Genomic DNA, 20,488 nt, shown 5'->3' with positions numbered 1-20,488 from the left:
GAGCTAGAAAACTATGGAAAGTGAAAGTTCAGTCTTGTTGCCTACAACTGTATTTTCATTTGTTAAGTTCTAGAAACGTGTTTGAATGGGGAGTCAGGAAGTCTGAATTCTAGAATCTGCGCTGCCACTAATGCACTGTATGACTGCTGGCCCATCCCTTTACCTCTTGAGGCTGATAATCTAACATTTTATGCTTTGGGAATAGCTTGATTCCACTGTCTGCTCCATTACAGTCTTTGATTATAGTTTTGCCCTTTGGTACCTCATTGACCAATTGGTCCTGATTTCCTCCATCACATATAACAAGAAGGGTGAGCTATGGACACCACAGGATGATGATAAGCTAGGCTAGTTTATGTACAAAACACATTGCCTGGGTGTCATACGTGCACTAGACTGCCACCTCTGGACCAGCTCTGCCCCCCGAGGGTCAAAGTCCACCTGCTTCTGGATCCTAGCTTCACCTCCAGGCATCCCTCTATGTACCGGCTTGAAATGTGACTTTCTTGGTGACAAGGACTGTGGTTTTCATTCATTTACTAAACATGTGATAAGCACGTTCTTTTATTCATGGCACTGTTTTTCACCTTTATATGAAGAATAGCCTTGGAGATAAGTTGCTTTAGCCACTCCTTAACTGCCAAAACTCTTTTCCTGGCTAAAAACTCAGTCTCATCTAAAAAACAAAACAACTCTAAAGCCATCATTCCCACCTGGTGCTTCTCTAATGCCATCGGGCCACTAAGGTAAGCAGTCAATCCTCACCAGGCATTCAGGGCTAATATTGTGAATTCCTCTGAGGGTTTAGGGTTGGGACATAGGGAGTGGGTCACCCTGCCTTCAAACCCAGTACTCTGGACATCAGCTCTAGCCAAGCCTCTTGCTTCTGATTCTGTACAGCAGGAGAAATACTCTCCTCCCACAAGCTCTGGCACTGTGAGGCAGAAAGAACCGCTCCAAGGAGAAGACGTGCCGCACCAATGACACTCTGTGGTTCAGAGAAGTGAGTTTGGACCCCAGTGGTGCCACCAATCCGTGCCATGAACTTGGACGAATGATGGTTTCTTCACGTGGAAACAGTGAGAGCTCCAAGCCCAGGGTAGGGGTGAAGCTTCACGGCACCTGCACCTAGTAGGTACCCAATAAATATGCATTATTCCACTCAGAAGATGAAGCAGGATATTCATTTTTGAAAAATATTTATTAAAAAACTAAAGTGAACGTGGCAAAAACAAACAAACAAACCCAACACATACCTTTAAACAGCAAGCAGATGACACTGGTTAGAAAGCGTTTCCAACTCTACTCATCTAGTCTTTCCCACCATCTAAGTCAAGGAGGGCCACTGAGGGAAGCCACATGTAAACAGGTCTTCTGTACTAGTGATGAGCAAAAACTACGTGAGAGCCATCAAGAGCCATCTGACTTGCTTTCCTAGGCAATCCACCCCAAACACGAGACAGTGACCAGATCTCAGGAATATGTTCGTGGGGATCTGTAGTTCTAGTTTTAATTTGGGGGTGGGGGGTGTGTGTGGATGAAATAGTAGAAAGACAAACAGTATCAGCAGAGGGCAATCTTAAAGCACCTTGAAAATCTGGACCCTTTCCCACAATTTAACCCATTAATTCTCAAACTCTACTGTTGGAAAGAATCCCCTGATGGGATTGTTAAATTCGCAGGCTCCCCAGACCGCCTGTTTCAGGTGAGCACTCCAGGTGAGTCTATGTACATTGGTTAGCCATCTGGTTTGAGAAACCCTGTTTAAATTGCATTAAAACAATTCCTACCCCCTTAGACACAAGATGAAAGTCAACTTAAGGAATCTGCTGACGGTCACTGTGCTTTTGTCAATTTGCAGGGACCAATGCAGGGAGGCAGGCAGGAAAGAGCCTCCGATTCCTAACGTACTGGTCTAGAGGAGCCCGAACAACCTGTCAGGTGCTGTTCAGGAAGTGAATAAAATTGAATAATAAAGTTGATTTTAGGTCACAGAGCGGCCTCCAAGTGACTAACAGGCCAACCTCCTCCGTCCCAGTTTAATGAACTTTGTTGAGCCAAGGCCAGATGGGAAGCTGCCGTTCACACAGAACACGGGGTAACTGTGGGTCCTGACTTGTGAAGACATAGTGAATAAAACATCTATAAAAACCTTTATTAACCACAGAGCGCTATGCCCAAATCATTTTGGTGCATCACGGACAACACGTAGAAATAGTCACATTGATTCCGAGGTTCCCATTATCTGCAAAGAGATGCGCTATGGCTGTGTCGAACACCAGACAGTCGCTGTTCATGATGGCCGAGGACACGCCGTCGTGGATGGACCGGGGCGTCGCCTCCCAGGTCAGTCTCCTCCGGTTCCCGTTCAATTCCAGTCTGTAGGCGAAGTTCTCGGCCTGCTTGCGGGTGCCGATGAGCAGAACGATGGCGAAGAACTGCTGGTGGCCCTCGTACTTCTCTTGCTTCTCCAGCACCAGCATGAAGTGATGGCCGAAACACGACTGCATCATTACCCAGTCCACGGCCCCCGGCAGGTTAATGTCTGTGGCCAGGAAGACGATGTCTTCTCCCTGAAGGGTGGTGATGCTCTTGTGGGCGTGCATGAGATGGGACATCACGGCTTCCAGGGACCCCTGCCACTTGCAGGAAGCACCGGGACAAGGGCAAGAGTAGGGGCGGTATTCACAGATGTCTTCGTGCTCCGGCTTTTCCGTGTGGTGCAGGGTCAGGGAACAGCCCGTGGTGGCGTACTGCGGGGACAGAAAGAATCAGAGTGACACATCGGGCCTCCTCAACCTCTGTGGGTGCAAACCTCTAAGAGGATTCACCCGCTCAGCTTTCCAAGACTTAAACTGCATCCTTATTTCAACTACTTTTGCTCGAGAGGAGTTAAATATTGAAGACTTCAAAGTCTTAGTGCCCATTCATCCTCAGCACTGCCGTGCATAAAATCAGGGGCACGTCCCGCACCAGGAACGAACTGCATTCCCGCCCCTGTTCCAACGCTTAAAAACATGAGAACTCAAGTGCTCTTACTATAAATGCCTCAAACGAAATTGTGAAGCCAGCCCTAGAAAATCTGGCCTTTTCCTTATTTTCTGTGAATTTAAAGAATTTCTAAAAAGAATTTAGAATTGCTTAGGGGTAGGATAAGGAATACATGTTATCACCAGACTAGTTTTCCCCTACAGACAATTTTGCAGATAGTATAATTCCCCTCCGTTGTCCCCGTCCGCTTCTTCCTGGCTCAAGTTGTGACCAGCAGGCAGCCTGTGGGAAGGCTGCCCTCTGCTTCCCTGCTCTTGCTGCTGGAGCGACCAGCCCAGGGCAGAAGGGGCTGGAGACCCCTCACGTGGCTAGAAGTATGACCTCGCCTTCTTCACCTTTTACCTTCCCCTCAGGGTGGGCTTTGGACATACTTTTTGTGGGAAAGGAAATCACATCCAAGAGCTACTTAACTAACTCGGGAGACTGCTGGTCAGTTTGGTTCCAGCCAGTGGAGGTTAAAGTGAGAAGGGCCTCACCCTCTTCTCAAAGCCCGCTGGACTTTCCCCAGACCCCTTCCTCAAGTCCATGTGCACATCTCTTCATGACCCGGTGGGTCAGGTCCTCATGACAGGCCCGGGAAGAAGGGGAACTGAAGTGGGTCCTGGAGCGGCCACTTGTTCTAGATGAGTTTTCTGACAGTCTCTCCCTTCAACGCTGCCTTAATAGGGTGGAAACAAAACCTTTTTCGCCCTGCACTCGGGATGACATTCCTGATGGATAAATCACATCTATCATGAGACAAGACCACGCCAAAAGGAATTAGATTTCTATACTCAACCTTCGTAAGAATGACCACGTTAATTCCCAGATACCAGATGGAGAATCAGCTCACGAGTAGACACTTGCCCAGAGTACTATACTGTTGTTTTGTCAAGGATAAGGAAACCTGAATGAACTTTTCGGGTGAAACCAGAAGTTAGCTTCATCCCCGTCGAGCCCAGGGTGGCAGGTATGCCATCTGGGTTCCCCCACTTGGATCCCCTCGCCCCCTGTTGAGACATGAAGACACCAAATGAGGGAAGGGCCACGTCATTTTTCTTCTTCTTTTTTTTTTTTTTGGCCGTGCCAGGCAGCTTGCAGGGTCTTAGTTCCCCAACCAGGGACTGAACCCAGGACCACAGCAGTGAAAGCGCCAGGTCCTAACCACTGGACCGCCAGGGAAGTCCCCCATGTCATTTTTCTAAGATGCTATGTCCAATGCTAAAAAAACCAAACCAAACCCCACAGCTGGTTTTGCTTCTCCCTACCCTGCCTTAGGGAATAAACCCCTTATAAACTTTAAATAGGTCACATTCTAATCTTTACAGCTGAATTCATCCCTAGCAATAAGCAGACACTGAGCATCTTCTCCTTACAAGACCCTAAGCTGTAGTCACTGAGTGGATACGGAGCAGAGAAGGCAGCTACCACCCTTAGGGAGATGAGTCTCCCCTAATACGGAAGAAGACGGTGGCTTAAAGAGAGAAATGCAGCTCCTTCCTCCTCTGTACCTAAAGTGAATTATAACGGTCTTCAGCAGAAATTGGCAGAAATAGTCGACAGTTACTTACTTTGCCCGTAGGAATTGTGTATTCATCTTTTAAAACCACGGACTAATTTTAAAAGCACAGGTATAAGAAAGTTAATCAGAAGGAGAAACAAATTTATTTATCCATATATATTTATAGTTCGTGTTCCTAACAGTGTAAGGCCCTAAAAAACAAACCTCTATTAACTGTGTTTTAACTCTAGGGTGAGGCTCAGAATACAGAACCTTCTGATGGTCTTCTGTGAGTGATGGGTGAGGCGCTTCTGCCGGGTGTTTAAAAACACACATCCACACAATAAAAATAGCAAGAATTGGCCCAGAGCCTGGCAGATTCCCTGGCTGAAACAAGCCCTCAATATTTGGATCTGAAGACCTTTCACCATTGGCTGTTTACCACAGCTGCCCAGGAATAATTCCAGGAATGAGATGAACTCTGGCACAGAGTGTACAGAAAAGTACCACCTGCCCCTCTTCCCCAGCCCGAAGCCCCAAACCACTCCAGGTTCACGAAGTCAAATGTACAACAAATATTTATCACCTAGCAAGCATTTTAGAACTTTTTCTTGCGTAACTCAAGTAGCAATATTTATAGTCTGAATTATTGGTTTGCCTTACAAGTCACATGCTCTTCCTTCGACCCAAATACAGAGAACAGGGGACCTCCCCAAATTACACGAACAGACCAGGCTTTACTTAGCATCTGTGTGACAGTGACCTTATGAGAAAAGATCCTGCTACAGCCTCTATTAACGGAAATAAATATAATTTTAAAGTGTTAATGTGCTTACTCTGCTTTTTCTAAACAAGCTGAACTTTAATGCTCATCTATTCCTTCTCTTTTCCATCATGGGTGAGGGTGTGTCTTCATGACCACTGTTAGGACGACTAGATGAGAGATGATCTCTAAAAAGGAACGATGTAAGCTTTAAACGTGTGTGCACTCACGCGCACACATACACATGCACTCTCGTGCCACACTTCATACTTGTGACAGTTTCGCCATTGTTCTGGAAGGATGTTCTTGTCACCTACATTAGGGGCACTCCTCCAGGGATCAGAGGGCGGGCTTCAGGGTCTGTGAATTCCCCGAGACTGTCTATAAAATGCTCTAGGTGCCACTGAGGAGCAAACCCAAACTGCACTGGTCCCTGGGCTTGTGTTTTCTCCATAAGCTCCACGGATTTCTAAGGGCTGCCAACCTCTGTGGCGCAGATCCCGCCCCTGTGGTGTTTGCTGTCAGAGGGGCCACATCATGCAACAATAAACAGCTCAGATACATCAGAAAAACAGGTAACTATGCAAAGGAAGCCGGGGTGGGGGGCAGTGACAGGTGATTTCAAAGTGGGGAGAGGTTGAGGAAGAGGGGGGAAGGGAAGCTTCACTGTGGATGAAGCGGGTTGTGGATGGAGTAGGTCCATCCAGTTCTAGCAGAGGGTTAGTGGAGCAAACAGTGGGGATAAAACCTAAACGAGCAGGAGGGTCCAGGTTCCGTCAGGGACGTCACTGACAGTTTAGTGTATTTTCCGGGTTTCTCTACAGCAGGACTATTGACAAAAAGCAGATAAGTCTGGTTTTGGGGGGCTGCGCATTGGGGGATGTTTAGCAGCATCCTGGCTTCTGCCCGCTAGATGCCAGAGCATCTCCCCACCCACCACGTTTTGACGACCAGAAATGTCACCAGGCCTGGCCAAATGTCTCCTGGGCGGCAAAATCACCCCAGTTGAGAGCCACTGATCTTCAATGAGTGACAAAGCCCGGCGGGGTGGCCACACTCGCAGCCACGAGGAGGGGCCACACGAGGAAGCGGGTCGGGCTGGTCACCGGCCCAGCCAGCGGGCGCTACCCAGGGCAGCTCAGGAACGCCAGCCCTGACGCACGACTAGACCTTGATGGCTTGTGCAGCGTGGAGGGAGCCCGGGGCGCTGGTTCCACCCGTTTCACAGACTGACTGACTCATCCTGGCCACGTCGTCATTGGTGGCCGCACCAGGGTCAGAGCCCTGTGTTTCCGGGTCCTCTGCCGCTCTTTCTCGGCACACAACAGCTTAGGAGTCAGACAGGCTAAGAACCAATCTCGAGAAAAAGAGACAATTTCCATCTGCCTTGATGCCCCGTACCCTCCACCGAACACACACACAACGCCCAGGGTCCACAGATACACTGCTTCTGGAAGCGGGTTCGAATATGAACTTCTTCCTTGGGTGGCAAGGAGAAAAAACAGCCCTGAAAGCAGCCCTCCCTAAGGAATGAGGTGGCAGCACCTCACAAACAAGTAACCAGTAATCAGGCCCTCCCAGCCCTCCCTGGCCTCTGGCAAGAAAGTCCTGAGGCTTCCCTTCTCTCAGTCTGGCTGGGGCCTGCCCACCCAAGGGGAGGGTTCAAAGGATGCCCGCTTTCCTTGAGACGCCCCCTTCTTCACTGCACACTCTTGCTCCTGAGATAAAGCACCTGGGCTGCTTCGCAGAGGGCTGTCTGCAGCCTGGGACACATCCATGGTTATAAATGAGATTTCTCCACCGGCAAATATCTGCTCGTCTCTTCCGGGGCCGAGTGGGATCTGCTTTAAGTAAACCTCTTTAACGGGAGGTTAGGGGAGACACGACCACACACAGGAGCCCAAAGATAAAGAAGAATGTGTGTGGCATGGGGGAGATGGTCCAGAAGAGTGAGAAACAAAGCGATGTTGAAATAACATTTCTGACTTCTCTTTTAGAAACTTTTCACGTTGCGATGGCTCAAAAGTCTTGTGCAAACACGTTCTGCCATGAAAAGGGCAACATGTGACCCGGTGCCTCATTCTGATGTCTTTGCAGAAAGCAGTAAATAGTGCCAATTGTTTTCTGGACGTGGGGTTTGAAGGTTGTTTTACTTAAGCTGGAATTTAGACAAGGTTTTTCCCTTTTTGGCATAGAGACACCTTGACACTCAAATACACATGACGAGGTATGTCAGAAACGTAGTCAAACACTAGACACCTGTTATTTACCTAAGAAACACAGGCATATTATATTTGTTTATGGAATGGGTATATAAACAGAATTATTAGCCTGCATGCTAGTTAAGGTCATGGATCCTGTGACTGGTTTAGAATAAGTCTTTTCACCTATTTAATCAAATCTGAATCCATGCGATCCAAGAACGATTTGCTGGACTCCAGCAATCAACAGTCTGTGACACTGGAGGCGCCGTGCACAGAAGCAGGTCCCTCTTGGGGCGTGTGAGGTAACCGCCTTGCCTCCCCCTGCTTACCTCCTAGGAAACAGTGAAATGTATTAGCAAAGTATCTGCCAGCACCTCAAACAAGAATGGCTCAAGAAAAACAAAGTACAATATATATTGTGCTGTTGATGCTTATAAACTTTTGAATTAAATCCAAGAAATGACCTTGTCTTGGAGTAAGCAAAAGCAAAGTGCACTTTCTTTCCATCTAAATAAGCTGTAATCATCACAGAATGCACACTGACAGCCAAATGCAATGTCTGACCCTGGACTGGGAAACCAAAATTGCTACAAAGGGCATTACTGGGGCAACCACTGAAATTTGAAATATGAACTATGTATTAGATAAGAATATCTACTGCATATCACATTATCAACTTATTTACATAAACTATTTGTGCGGGGGTGTTTATAGCTTTTCTGAAACCTTACATAGATGGGGAAACATGATGCTTTCGTCATTTTGATGGCTGTATGTCCCTCTTGCTTAAAATGTGTTTACAACCACTGGTAGAGTGGCTGTGATTAGAACTCAAGTACCCAGTGTCCTGTGTAACCTTGGATTGAGCCTACCTACCTACCAAGTCACCTCTGAGTGGGTCCATAAAACTACCTACTACTCAGCCCTTGGCTGTTATTACCAGTGGAGAATTTCAGACGTGGGCAACAGGAGAAAGTGACATCTCTTCTTTATTATAATAATCATACTCGCCCTGCATCTGTCCTTCCTCTAAGAACTTCAGCGGATTTTCACTTAACTCAAATGGTATATTCCTCACCTCTGCTATGAGGTAGTGCAAAGGCATAATTATCTACCCATAGTGCAGTAACAGTTTCACAGAGAAGACCGTGTCACTCAGTACTTGAACAGTCAAACAGTGGTGAGGCTAAGAAAATACTGACATTGAACTTCATAAAACTTTCTTCTGGAGAAGGCAATGCTAATTCACATCTTGGGCTCAAAAATTCCTCCTTTTCACCTAAGAAAAAGTCGCCGAGCCCCATGTGGCAGAGCTTTCTTACTGCAGGTGACTTGGTGGAAGAGTCTGGCATCTTATTATTGCAGTCATCTGAGAACATCCTACTCTTGGGGAGGGCTGTGTGTGCGTTTGGCCTTACAAAGACTCCTTGGGCTGGCAGGGGGGTCTTTTTAATCTTGGAAATGTTAAACAAAAGTTGACTTTTGACCAAATATACCCCTCATCTGACCATAGCTCGAGCTAGCAGGCAACCCCACCATGGCTTGGAGAACCAGTTTCGTAAGGTCCCTTCAGAGTCTCTGTTCAAGCAAACAAAAGCACCATAAAGTAGGAGCTGGAGGGAGAGGCATTATGGGCCTTGTCCAGCCTTTCTCAATACACCCTTCCCGCCAAGCTCCCACCTGCATGATCACGTTCACTGCCCTGCCCACCCTTCAAACGGCGCTACAATCCCTCTGGACGTTTTATTTCTCAGTGAATGCAAACTGAATTCACAAGAAGGCTGAAGTGGTAGGGTTGCCAGATGTAGCAAATAAAGATACACGCAGCTCAGTATGTTCCAGACAATATTTGGGTTATACTTATATCAAAAAATTATTTATTTGAAACTCAAATTTAACTGGGCATCCTGTATGCCCAGTTAAATAAAAGGCTCCTTCTGGTACCACTACCGCCATCCCTCCAAAAGCCACTACGTGAGGCTGGGATCCCTGTTCCTCAGCTGGTGGAGTTGGTTGAGACATTGTATGTGTAATTATAAGGCACATTCTGGAGTTCCTGCTCCCCAAACTTACACACTTTGGGCAAATCTCTTAGGGGGGAAGCTAACCGTGTCCTACCTCCTTTACAAAGTAATTCGGAGGATAACACGAGATAACGCACCCAGCTCGGGCCAGGTAAACAACATTTTCTATAAGCACTGGCCTTCCGTACAGCCCCATCAGGATCTTCCTTCCCTTCCTTCTCCGTGGGCGTGCTGCTGCTCATCCTTTTTAATTTTTTAAAAAATATTTATTTATTTATGGCTGTGTTGGGTCTTCACTGCTGCACGCGGGCTTTCTCTAGTTGCGGCGAGCGGGGGCTACTCTTCGTTGCGGTGGCTTCTCTTGTTGCGGAGCACAGGCTCTAGGTGCACGGGCTTCAGTAGTTGTGGCGCCCGGGCTCAGTAGTTGCGGCTCATGGGCTCTAGAGTGCAGGCTCAGTAATCGTGGCGCACGGGCTTAGTTGCTCCGCGGCATGTGGGATCTTCCCGGACCAGGGCTCGAACCCATGTCCCCTGCATTGGCAGGCGGATTCTTAACCACTGCGCCACCAGGGAAGTCCTGCTCATCCTTTTTAATGCAGCTCCAACACCACCACTGAGGGAGGCCTCCAGACTCCTCTGCTCCTACTACTTCAGAAGGGCTCTGTTGGCACATCTGTCTCCAGAGTTAGACTCAGAGTTTCAGAAGGATGGGGCGGGAGGGGTGGGGTGATGGCTGGCTAGGCAGATGGTTTGTAGGAAGAGAGGGCTTGGGGCTGCAGGGGACTCCAAGGCAGAGGTGGGTCTGATGAAAAGTTAGTGGGTCATCAGGAGGGGCCAACTCTCGCCTGATGTTACATGAGGGAGAAAAAGCAGGCAGCAGCATAAGAAAAGCAAAAGGATAACACCCATTGCTGGTGACGCTGGAGAGAAATGGGCACTTGATTGTAAATGATTCTACGTGAGAAGGCAATTTGGCTGTATTAGCAATAGCTTCTGATTTCTGCACATACCCTTTGGCCCTATCATCAACATCTAGGAATTTATCATTAGGAAATAATTATTTTCTTATGCACAGGGATTCAGTTATAGCAGTACTTTTCTTTTTTCTTTTAAACACAGTAAGAAAACAGAATGATTTAAATGACCACAAACTGGAGTTTGATTAAATAACTGATACATTCATAATCAATGTTGCATTCCATAACATTCCAGAGTTATGGAACTGCAATACTATGCAGCCATTAAACAGGATCTTAAGGAATATTTATCAGTGTGGAAAAGCAGTCACAATGTGTTAAATGAAAAAACAGGTTATGAAATAGTATGTGGATTTCCCATCTTACTTGTTTTTCGTTGTTTTTTGTTTGTTTGTATATTTTGATGTAGCGGTAAGTTTGCAAGGACATATGCAAAAATGGTGTAGTGGCTATTCTAGGTGGTGGGGATTATAGAAAATAATATCAAATTAAAATTTCCTATATGTTCTACATTAAAAATAATGATCATAACTTTTAAAAACATAAAATACACGCATAAAAAGTGTTGCCTAATCTAATCAGGCTTTCCCTTCTAAAAGCGTTAAAGAGATTTTTAAAAAGTCTCACCACTGAAAAACCAATGCCAGGGCCAATTTATCCAGCTCTATGAAAACCCTACAAGATTAGGGGTAGGGAAGAGAAGCTTGGTGGGAGAAGTTGATGGGAGAAAATAAGATTCCTTTTTTTCTTTTAAAGTGTATCCTGGACCTGACCCCAGACTCTGACTGTTTGCTTTCTGTAGTTACTAACTGTGCACATTTATTTAGTGTTTACTATGTGCTGGGCACTTTGCATGAGTTATTACATTTGATCCTCACAACAACCCAATCATCAGCCCATTTTACCTATGAACCTCTGGGGCTTGGAGAGGTCACCAAGTAGTCACAGTGGGGATGCAGTGGGATCTGGACCAGGAGGCTCGAGTAGGGCTGCTCTCAAAACTACCAGAGTAAGAGGTAGCCTGGGGGAGAAGGAGTGAGCCAAAGACACTACCTTCATTGATTCAAAGTTATAAAATAGGACCCGGGCCCACACATTTAACACAGGTTACCTTCCATCCATCTCGACAGCGTCTGTGGCTGAAAACTGGGAAGGGGGTAACCTTTTATCTCACAGACACTGTACAGTGTAAAAATCATTCCAATAAAGCCTTTACCCAACTGGAAATGAGAGTGACAGCTTCCCAGTTTTTAAGAAACGAATGGAGAAAGATGCACGCATGGGGCAAAGTTGATGAAATTCTGCTAGGGAATTTTCTGTATCTCTCACAAGTGTCACAAAGTACACTCAGGTTTAATATAAAAACACATTTGCTCAGGAAGCCTTTCTGTGTGACTCACCAGCAACACACAATGGCTCTGAAGGCTGGTGTTCACTCTGGCAAATGTGTACCGACTATGTGCTCCTTTCAAGGAGTGAGGAGGACCTTATGGACGGGAACGAGAAACGTCACAGTTAACAAATTTCGTCAGATGTACAAGTCTGGCTCTTAAGACATTTTACACTGAGGTCTTACTGTAGTCATTTGTATACAGCACTCTATATGGGGCTTCAAAAAACAAGGGCGACTCTAATCCATTCCTAGGCTGGGGACTTCATAGGTCAGACCTGCTGTACCTTTAAGTTCTGCTTGTACTAAAGATCACCTTTAAGTAACAATGATTTAGTCTAGTTCCAGGCGGTGGCGACCTGTGAAAAATCTTTGGCCAATTCTGTGTAGAATCAGCATTAAACTTTGGTACTCTTTCCTAGTTGGTGCTTCTTGTTCTTGATTTTATACTCAAAAGCTGTCACCTTTGTTCTTGAAAATCTTGAGCCTCACCAGAAATGCACGTGGACCCCGGTGCCTGCCAGCACAGGCTTTTAGGAGCCAACCTGGTCAACTTCAGCCAGGAGTGAGGACGGCAGGGACGATTTCCAAAGTAAAGGATTTTGTCTTAGGGGAATTATTGAGGCTCAGAAGAGATCTTTGAAATTGTTTTGGCAAATGAGCTTATCCCCTCAGGATTTTAGGTGATTGATCACCCATCACCTAGCAACCACTGTGATCCCACCCATCTTCCATCTGATTTGGTGAAGCAGAAGCCCTCTCCAGCACTTCTGATCTGAGAGTGCCCACCAGCTAGGGGTTATCTCCGTTCTTTTTAACTGATATACAAAACGGTCCAAGGAAGTAGTGACTGGACTGAGGTCACAGAAAGCCAGGATGAGAACCCAGTCCTGTCTCCTGCATAGTGCCCTTTTCCCTTGGACAGCTCGCTAGATTCCAAAATTTTAGGGTAAAAAAAGATCCTTGGTATAATCATTTAGTCCAACTCTTTCTCTTAAAGGCACTCAGGTGCCTTTTACAAAGTCAAACATCTAGTCAATAGGACAACAGTTCAGGTCTCCCAAAGGCCAGGAGGTTGGCATTCTCTCCGGGCAAAACGAAGATGAAAAGGCAATAAGCTGTAACAGTTGGGGTCTATCAGAGTTCCAAAGTTCATACATGCTCAGAGTTAAATGAGAACTTCCAGGCTCAATGGATGCTTTCTAGAAGAGAACCAGGTCAGAGGTTGCACACTGGCAGCTGGAATTTGGTCTGCAGACATGGTTGGTTGGGCCTGCAAGTACTGGCTTTACATTTGAATTTGGCCAACGTTAAAAAAAAATTGAGATTTTTAAAAAAAAAATTTATTTATTTATGGCTGCGTTGGGTCTTCGTTGCTGCGCGCGGGCTTTCTCTAGTTGCGGCGAGAGGGGGCTACTCTTCGTTGTGGTGCGCGGGCTTCTCATTGCGGTGGCTTCTCTTGTTGCAGAGCACGGGCTCTAGGCACACGGGCTTCAGTAGTTGTGGCACGTGGGCTCAGTAGTGGTGGCTCGCGGGCTCTAGAGCGCAGACTCAGTAGTTGTGGCGCACAGGCTGAGCTGCTCCGCGGCATGTGGGATCTTCTGGACCAGGGATCAAACCCGTGTCCCCTGCATTGGCAGGCGGATTCTTAACCACTGTGCCACCGGGGAAGCCCAAATTGAGATATTTAACATTGAAAAAATCCAGATTTCTGGCTTTTCTTGAAAAAATCCAAAGGTCTGGCATGGCTGCATCCACATTCCCATCCCTGCCAACCAGCCAGAGTCAGGCAAAAGTTGCCCTCTTTGAAGGTGGCATGTGTGGTCCCACCCCCAATCACCCCCACTGCCCCTGACGTCACCCGAACCTGGGGTCACGTGTCAGATGCCTCTGTCCCTCGCATTACCGGTCCCTGCTGGTATTTACAATTTGTCCCTACCTGACTAGATGAGTCTACACTGAGGAGCTTTTAACTTTCAGTTGGATTATCTAATTTGACTTCTTTTTTTTTTTTTTTGAGGGACACAAACAACACTGTCACAATCCAACTGCAGGGAAGCCTTAATCTGACAGAGGCTTTCCAGTTCCATAATTATTTGGTGATAATGCTGCTAGAAACTTTTAGAGGAGCCAAAGAAAAAGTGGAAAGAAAATGTCTCACAGTGTAAGTGGGCTGGGATGGTTTAGCATTTCCCACGGTTGCGGAGAGAAATACTTGGCTAATATTAAAATACACTGTTGAGTGGGGGGCACCAATGTGTCAACCTTCACTTCTCCCCCTACAGCCACGTTCCCCGGAGGTGGCGGTGGGTTTGAGATAAGGGGATAGGATGCCTAAACTTCTCAGGCGTGGCACAGGCCACAGAATGGACTAAAAATACCACAGGTGGCAGACAGCCATACTCTGATAGAGATCCTTTTTTTAAAAGGAGACCTGAGCTAAGAGCGCATATGGTGCCCTCTATCAAAGGTGCTGGCAGGACTCTAGCCTTTAATTATGTGACCCCACACCTACATAAGGAAGCTATTTGGCAACGCATCCATTTTGGGGGCAACTGAAGCACAAGCAGTTCAGAGCTGGGTTGAAATCCCCCCAAATATTAGGTTTGTCAGCTATTCCCTCCCTCCTCTCCCCGCCACCCTTCCCACCCCACAAGCCCTACAACATTCCTGCCAATGAATTTTATAGTCAGCATCTATGTTGTCTCATTGGGATGTGTCCATCTGGTGAACTCATCCAGTCGGATGATTTTGTTACTGGTGTCAACCTCAAGTTATGATTTGGAGCCTTGGAGTATAAGCTCAGATTCCAAATCCCTACATAGTGAGTAGTACAAAGGATGTGTGCCTTCGGAATGCAGGTTTATGGGCTGGTCCACTGTGTGATCTTGACAAGTCACTTAACACTTAACCTCTCTATAGGCGCTTGTTTCCTCACCTGCGAAAAAGAAAAGCAAACTCATAAAAGACGACCCACGCAAAGGAGCTGGCACGCAGAGGGCATCCAACAAGCATTCCACAGAGCCTCCCTTCTTTTCATGGAATTCTAGAAGCTACAGGTCCTTAGAAGTTGAACAGTCCAATCTCCTCATTACAGATGAGGACATCAAGGGCCCCAGAGGTGGTCTCTCAGGCAAACAATGGCAGTGCTAGGCAACTCCTGAGACCTGGCTTCTGGTATTTTACCCAACACTGGTCTTCTCCCATGAGCCAGCCCATGAGAGAGACTCAGAGCAGGCAGGGACAGTGACAAGGCAGTCCCTATGATTTCCAGGGGCAAGTGCGAGGCATAGGGATTTGCTAGGCAGACCTAGTTTGCTGAAGTTTGCCACAGACCTCACCACTCCCTATTGCTCTCAGCCTCCCCAACAAACATTATCTCAGTTGCTTGCTGAGCCTCTGTATCCAGCCAAGTTTGGTTTATCCAAACTAACTGGCTGAGCTGCCCTGTCAATAGTCTGGATTACTGATCAACCAGAGTCGAGGCATGCATACTCCAGCTCTATAAATCTCACACATATGCATTCGCACAAAAGTGAGCCCCCAGGTCACTTTCTAAGCTTGGTTCCTGGTCTGCAGGGAGATGGTTGACCCTGTCTAATTTCAGCTTGCAAAGTGATGGCTTTGTCCACCTGCAGTCTTACAGAATGGGAACTTTAAAAATCACTGACGTGTACAGAAACGCTGGATACCCTTGATTCCCAAGAGGACTCTTCTTCAAGAGAGACTTCACATTAGGAAAGAACACGTGCTTCAGTAGGAACCAGAATTCTGGATCCTGAAAGTGAAACTTCATACTTCAGACAGCATGTTGTAACTGTCCCTTTCCCTTTCTCTAGGGAGCAACATAATGCTTTTTAAAAATAAATCAGGGATAGCTGACTGATATCCAATGCTCATTTGTGACCTGTACTTCATCTAAAATAATTTCTTTTATCAGCCACTGACGGTTTGGGGGAAAGTGAAAGGCTGAGAAGACAGCTCCTCAGAAACCCTGTGGGGCACCTGCCAGCTCCTCACCGAGGCCCCACAAAACATCTCAGACCTCAAATATCCACTCTTATGTCACCTATCGCCAAATCTTCTCTTGATCACTAGGCTGCCACCTTCTTCCTGACCTTAAGAAAATTTTGGAACTATTTTGTCTAAATTTTGTAACAACCTACTACTGGGCTGGGTGAATTAGTAAGCATTACATGAGGAGTAGTTGAAAGCAGAGTAATTTATTAGGGTTGACTGAAAACCCATAGCTCAGACTCGGATTCAAACCCTTATTTGAATATGCTATTTTAAACTTGATTTGTGGTAGGGCACAGACCAAATTAAATCACTCATTTTACTGACTTGAGTCCCAAGCTTCAATTCTCTGGTGGATTATTTTTAATTTAAAAATAAGTCTTGCCCTATAAAAGTAAGCAGCAGCAAGAAAAAATGCAAGACAGCCTAAATGGCCCAAGAGACAGTAGTTACTTTTACAAAAAAAAAACACAGAGGTATTAATGACATTATTTCTAAGTTCAGAGATTGAACTTTATGGTAAAATTCTAGGTTATAATAAGGTAACATAGATAGGTATGTCTCTGAAACTGCTCCTGAAGATTTTTAAATGACATTTGTAGGTAAACAGATGCTACAATATGACCACACAATGCAATATTATGCAGTGATTTAAAATACAATGAGGTAGAGCTAGGTTGCAGACATAGAAAAATACGTGTGCTGAAACGAATTTAAGACAGCAAGTTGCAGAAGCCATTTTTGGAGAAAAACTTATGTGTGCATATATAAACCTTTCTGACACTGACATCTACGATTCTATATTCAGCTGTGGAAGAGTATTTTTATATATGGTTAGAAAAAACCCTATGCAGATGCACACTAAACCTAACACTGGTGGGAAAGGAGGTGCGACATCTTGCTCTTTCACTTGACTTCTTGTCTCAGTGATGTGCTTTTTTTCTTTTTTTTTTGCAAGATCATCGATAATTTTTTAACTAAATAAAAAATAAAGTGATGGGCTTTAAAGAACTGTAACAACAGCTCCTGCGTGCCCTTCCTGTTAAATTCCCATCAACTCTTCCTTTCACCCCACTTAGTGAAAAAACACAACTCCCCAGTCCTTGGAAGCCTGGGAGAGGGAAAGGCGTGGCTTACAAGGTTCTCTTGTTGCTGGAGGAAAACAGGCTGTAGGCACCCTTTTTTTAGCTACCCTCCCGAGGGCTCCCACGTGTCAGGGGTGCGCTGAAAGCAGGCGCGGGGTGCAGGAGGAATCCAGTAGCAATTCTTCCAAGCCCAGCGCTGGTAAAGGGTGCGTTTGGTTCGCCCTTTCCCCCCACTCCTCAATCCCCCAAAGACAGTCAGCTTCCCGGTCCAAGTTTTACTTGGGCGGCCCAGCTCTACCCAGCCTGAGTACACGTCTGCAGAGTACGCAGGCTCCGGGTGGGGAGAGCGTGGAGTGTTCTAACAACGATCGCGTGCCAATTAGGCTGGGGTCAGTGATCGGGCAGCTGTCAGCCCAGAGCTACTCCCAAAGTGGACAGGTGGGCATGCGGGAGCGTGGACAAGGTGTAAACATTTTTTTTTTTTAATGAGAGAGATGCCACCTGCCTCTCAGCGCCTGCGAGTGGGCTGGAGGACACAGGAGTTCCGGGAGGTCGCCGGGCGGAGGTGCGCGGCTGGCACCTGGGCTTACCTTGCAGGGAAACAGGACTGCCGAGGCCACCTTCTCCATAGCCAGGTTCCTGATGCTGGGCGTCAGGGCGCCCCTGCACGTCGGGCAGCAGCTCAACTTCTGGCGGCATTGGTTACACACCAAGTGCCCGGCCTGGCACTGCAGGATGGGGGGCAGGACATAGTCAAAGCAGACCGGGCACTCGAAGAGCGAGGTCAGCTCGTGGTGCTGCGGGGACACCGGGCCAGCCCCGCCGCCGCCGGGGCCCGAGATCACCGCCGCCGCGGCGGGGACCGCGGACGAGCCGGGGCCCGCAGCCGAGATGGTGGCGGCGGCCGGGGGCGCAGTCGGGGACTGAGCGTGCTGGGGCTGCGGCGGCGGCTGCTTGCTGCAGGGTTTGTTAGCGCTGGGGCCGGTGGAGGACGGGCGGCTCATCGCGCTCCGAACCAACCATGGAACTGCGGGCGCCTGCCTGCCGCGGGGCCGCCGGGGTCAAGGCGGTGCGCGCCCCGCGGGCGGCGGGCTCCTGGGCAACGCCACCGCGCCCAGCCCGGGACCGAGCAGCGGAGGCGGTCGGCGCCGGGCAGGCGTTGGGGGTGGGGGGGGGGGCGAACCGCGCTGACGATCTCCGCGGTCCCCGGCGCTCCGAACACCCCTCCGCGCCCCCAGACTCCTCCTCCCGGAGGCGTCGCGGACCCGAAGCCGAGCGGTGCGCAGAACCACGGCCCACTCGCTCCTGGAGCGGCAGCTGACGCAAGCCCCGGGGGCGCGCGCGGACGTGACGCTTGGATACGTGTGCGGCCGCCCAGGCGCGCGGGGACTGGCAGAGCCACCCTGCGCTGGAGCGCCGGCTCCGCCCGACTCCAGCTGGCAGCACGGGGGACCGCCTAGCGCGGGCGCTTCCTGCCGGGGCTGAGGCCCCGACCCGCGCCAGTGAGCATGTCCGGTCGCCGCCGCGCGGGGTCTTGATTTTCCGGGCTGCGGAGGGGGCCGCTTTTCGGGAAGGCGTTGCCCAAGTCCTCTGGCCACACCCCGGGGAGTCACGCCGACGCGTCCCGCGGGCGCAAACCAGGGCAACTTTAGGCGGGGCGGGGGCTTGGATGGTGGGCGGGGCAGGACGCGGGCGCCCGACGACAGGTCGGAAAAAACCGGGAGGTTTCTCTTCCCCGGGTTGAGTCAGCAGCGCGCGGGGGAGGCTTGCTGCGCGGCCAGCCCAGCTCTTAGTCTGGAGCGCGGGGTCAGGACCCGGAGCTTTGGGCAAGAGCAGGGCAAGGGGTTGGGGTTGGGTCTGCAGCGGGCGCGGGACCTAGTGCTGGGCTGTTAGGGGTGTGTTTGGGTCACTCCTTTGTCCTGCTCCCCAAGATGGAGAGGAGGTAAACTACTCCTTTCTCATCGGACCTGCCGAAGCCTTCGTTGAATCGAGCGCCTCTGACTTGCTAGCAGGCCGGGGAGGGAGTTCGTGGACAGAGTTGGCTAAAAGGAGAGTTCGAGATCTCCAGAATCTAAGAATGTCAGAAATGTGCCTTGGGTCCTGAAGCCCCCGGAAGACAGTGGGTGATCCTCCAATACAACGCATCCTCATCTTTGAGATCCCTCGAAAGTCCAAGACTTTGGTGCAAGGTGTAGGAGAGACGGTGGTAAGGGCTGGGTGAAGAACGGTGGCCTCCGCTTACCATCTGTGTGACTTTGGACAAGTTCTTTAATTTCTTTGTGCCTCAATTTCCTCATTTGAGAAAGTGGAATAAAAACAGCACCTATTTTATAGGTGGGATAGTGAGGATTAAGTGAGTTTGATATATGCCAAGAACTTGGCCCATCATAAGCACTGCTTAACATTAGCTGTTATTTACAAAAAATACTATTAGTGAATGTTTAATAATATTAATGAGTATCAGTGAATAAAATCTGTCCAAGAAATATACTGTTAGAGGCCAGAAGAAAGAAAGCTTAATCTTATACAGGGCATCTAGAAAGACTACATGCATGGAATTGGTGGAATTTGATCTAAATCTTGAAAAATAATAGATGTGATGTCATTCAGTCATTCAGTAAATGTTTCCTGAGCATTTATTATGTACCAGCCACTGTTTGGGCTCTGAGAATGGTTCCAGTTTAGTCTCCGTTATAGTAAGGGAGCAATGCCAGTAACCAAACACTCATGGAAGAGGTTTTCAGATGAATAGGCGGGGGTGAAGACACTGTAGCAGCAGCTAAAGCACAGTGAGAGAATGCATTGGGACTTGGGAGTGCGGAGGTAGAGCATGGGAGCCTCAATTGGCCTGATAAGACCTTTATGTCAATGTCAAGGGGTAGCCACTGTAGGTTTTGAAAGGCACAGTAACATGGCTGAATCTGAATTTTTGGAAGGGTACTTTGGGGAATACAAAAAAATAACATATTTATTGAGTGTCCACTATGTGCCAGGCATGGATAGTTCTAAGGACTTTGCGATAATTTTACATGATGGATATTATTGTTATCATGTCCATTTTACAGTTGAGACACAGGGAGATTAATTTGCACAAGATCACACAGGTGATCATATTGGAAAAGCTTCAGAGCCCTCCTTCTTAACTACTAGACTACATCCCTTTCAGTTATACCCGACAACTACTTATAGTCTGGTTAAGGAGTCAAGGTTAGCACGCTCAACACAAAACAGTTACACAGCTGTAATAAAGCACTGAATTTTGTGGGTACGCTTTACATAAATTCTTTCCTTAGCTGGCCATGAGAGGAAAAAATTTAATCATATTCTGTTTGTTCCATTTTTACCTTTTTATAGCATAAAGAACACAATAGTGACAACAACAGAAAAAATAAATCACCCAGTTTCACTTTTCTTGGAGAAGATATAATATTTTCCACTTTTCATTTAAAACCCAAGCAAGTGGAATTTATTACCAGAATTTGTTTTCTTTCTCTCCA

General features: G+C 47.7%; 1 protein-coding gene across 1 annotated transcript; it reads right to left on the bottom strand.

Moving 5' to 3' along the window:
• Positions 1-1,182: 1,182 nt before the first annotated feature.
• On the bottom strand, positions 1,183-18,605 carry SIAH2 (siah E3 ubiquitin protein ligase 2). Its single transcript, XM_059921866.1, has 2 exons — positions 17,582-18,605; positions 1,183-2,753 (listed from the first exon to the last, which is right to left on the bottom strand). The coding sequence occupies exons 1-2, from the start codon at positions 17,993-17,995 to the stop codon at positions 2,196-2,198; spliced, it is 972 nt and encodes a 323-aa protein (XP_059777849.1). The 5' UTR covers positions 17,996-18,605; the 3' UTR covers positions 1,183-2,195.
• Between the last annotated feature and the right edge of the window lie 1,883 nt (positions 18,606-20,488).

The sequence above is a fragment of the Balaenoptera ricei genome, chromosome 4 (assembly GCF_028023285.1).
Source record: "Balaenoptera ricei isolate mBalRic1 chromosome 4, mBalRic1.hap2, whole genome shotgun sequence".
Lineage (NCBI taxonomy): Eukaryota > Metazoa > Chordata > Mammalia > Artiodactyla > Balaenopteridae > Balaenoptera > Balaenoptera ricei.
Note: the sequence above shows the minus strand (reverse complement) of the source record. Positions and strands in the feature narration are given on the sequence as shown.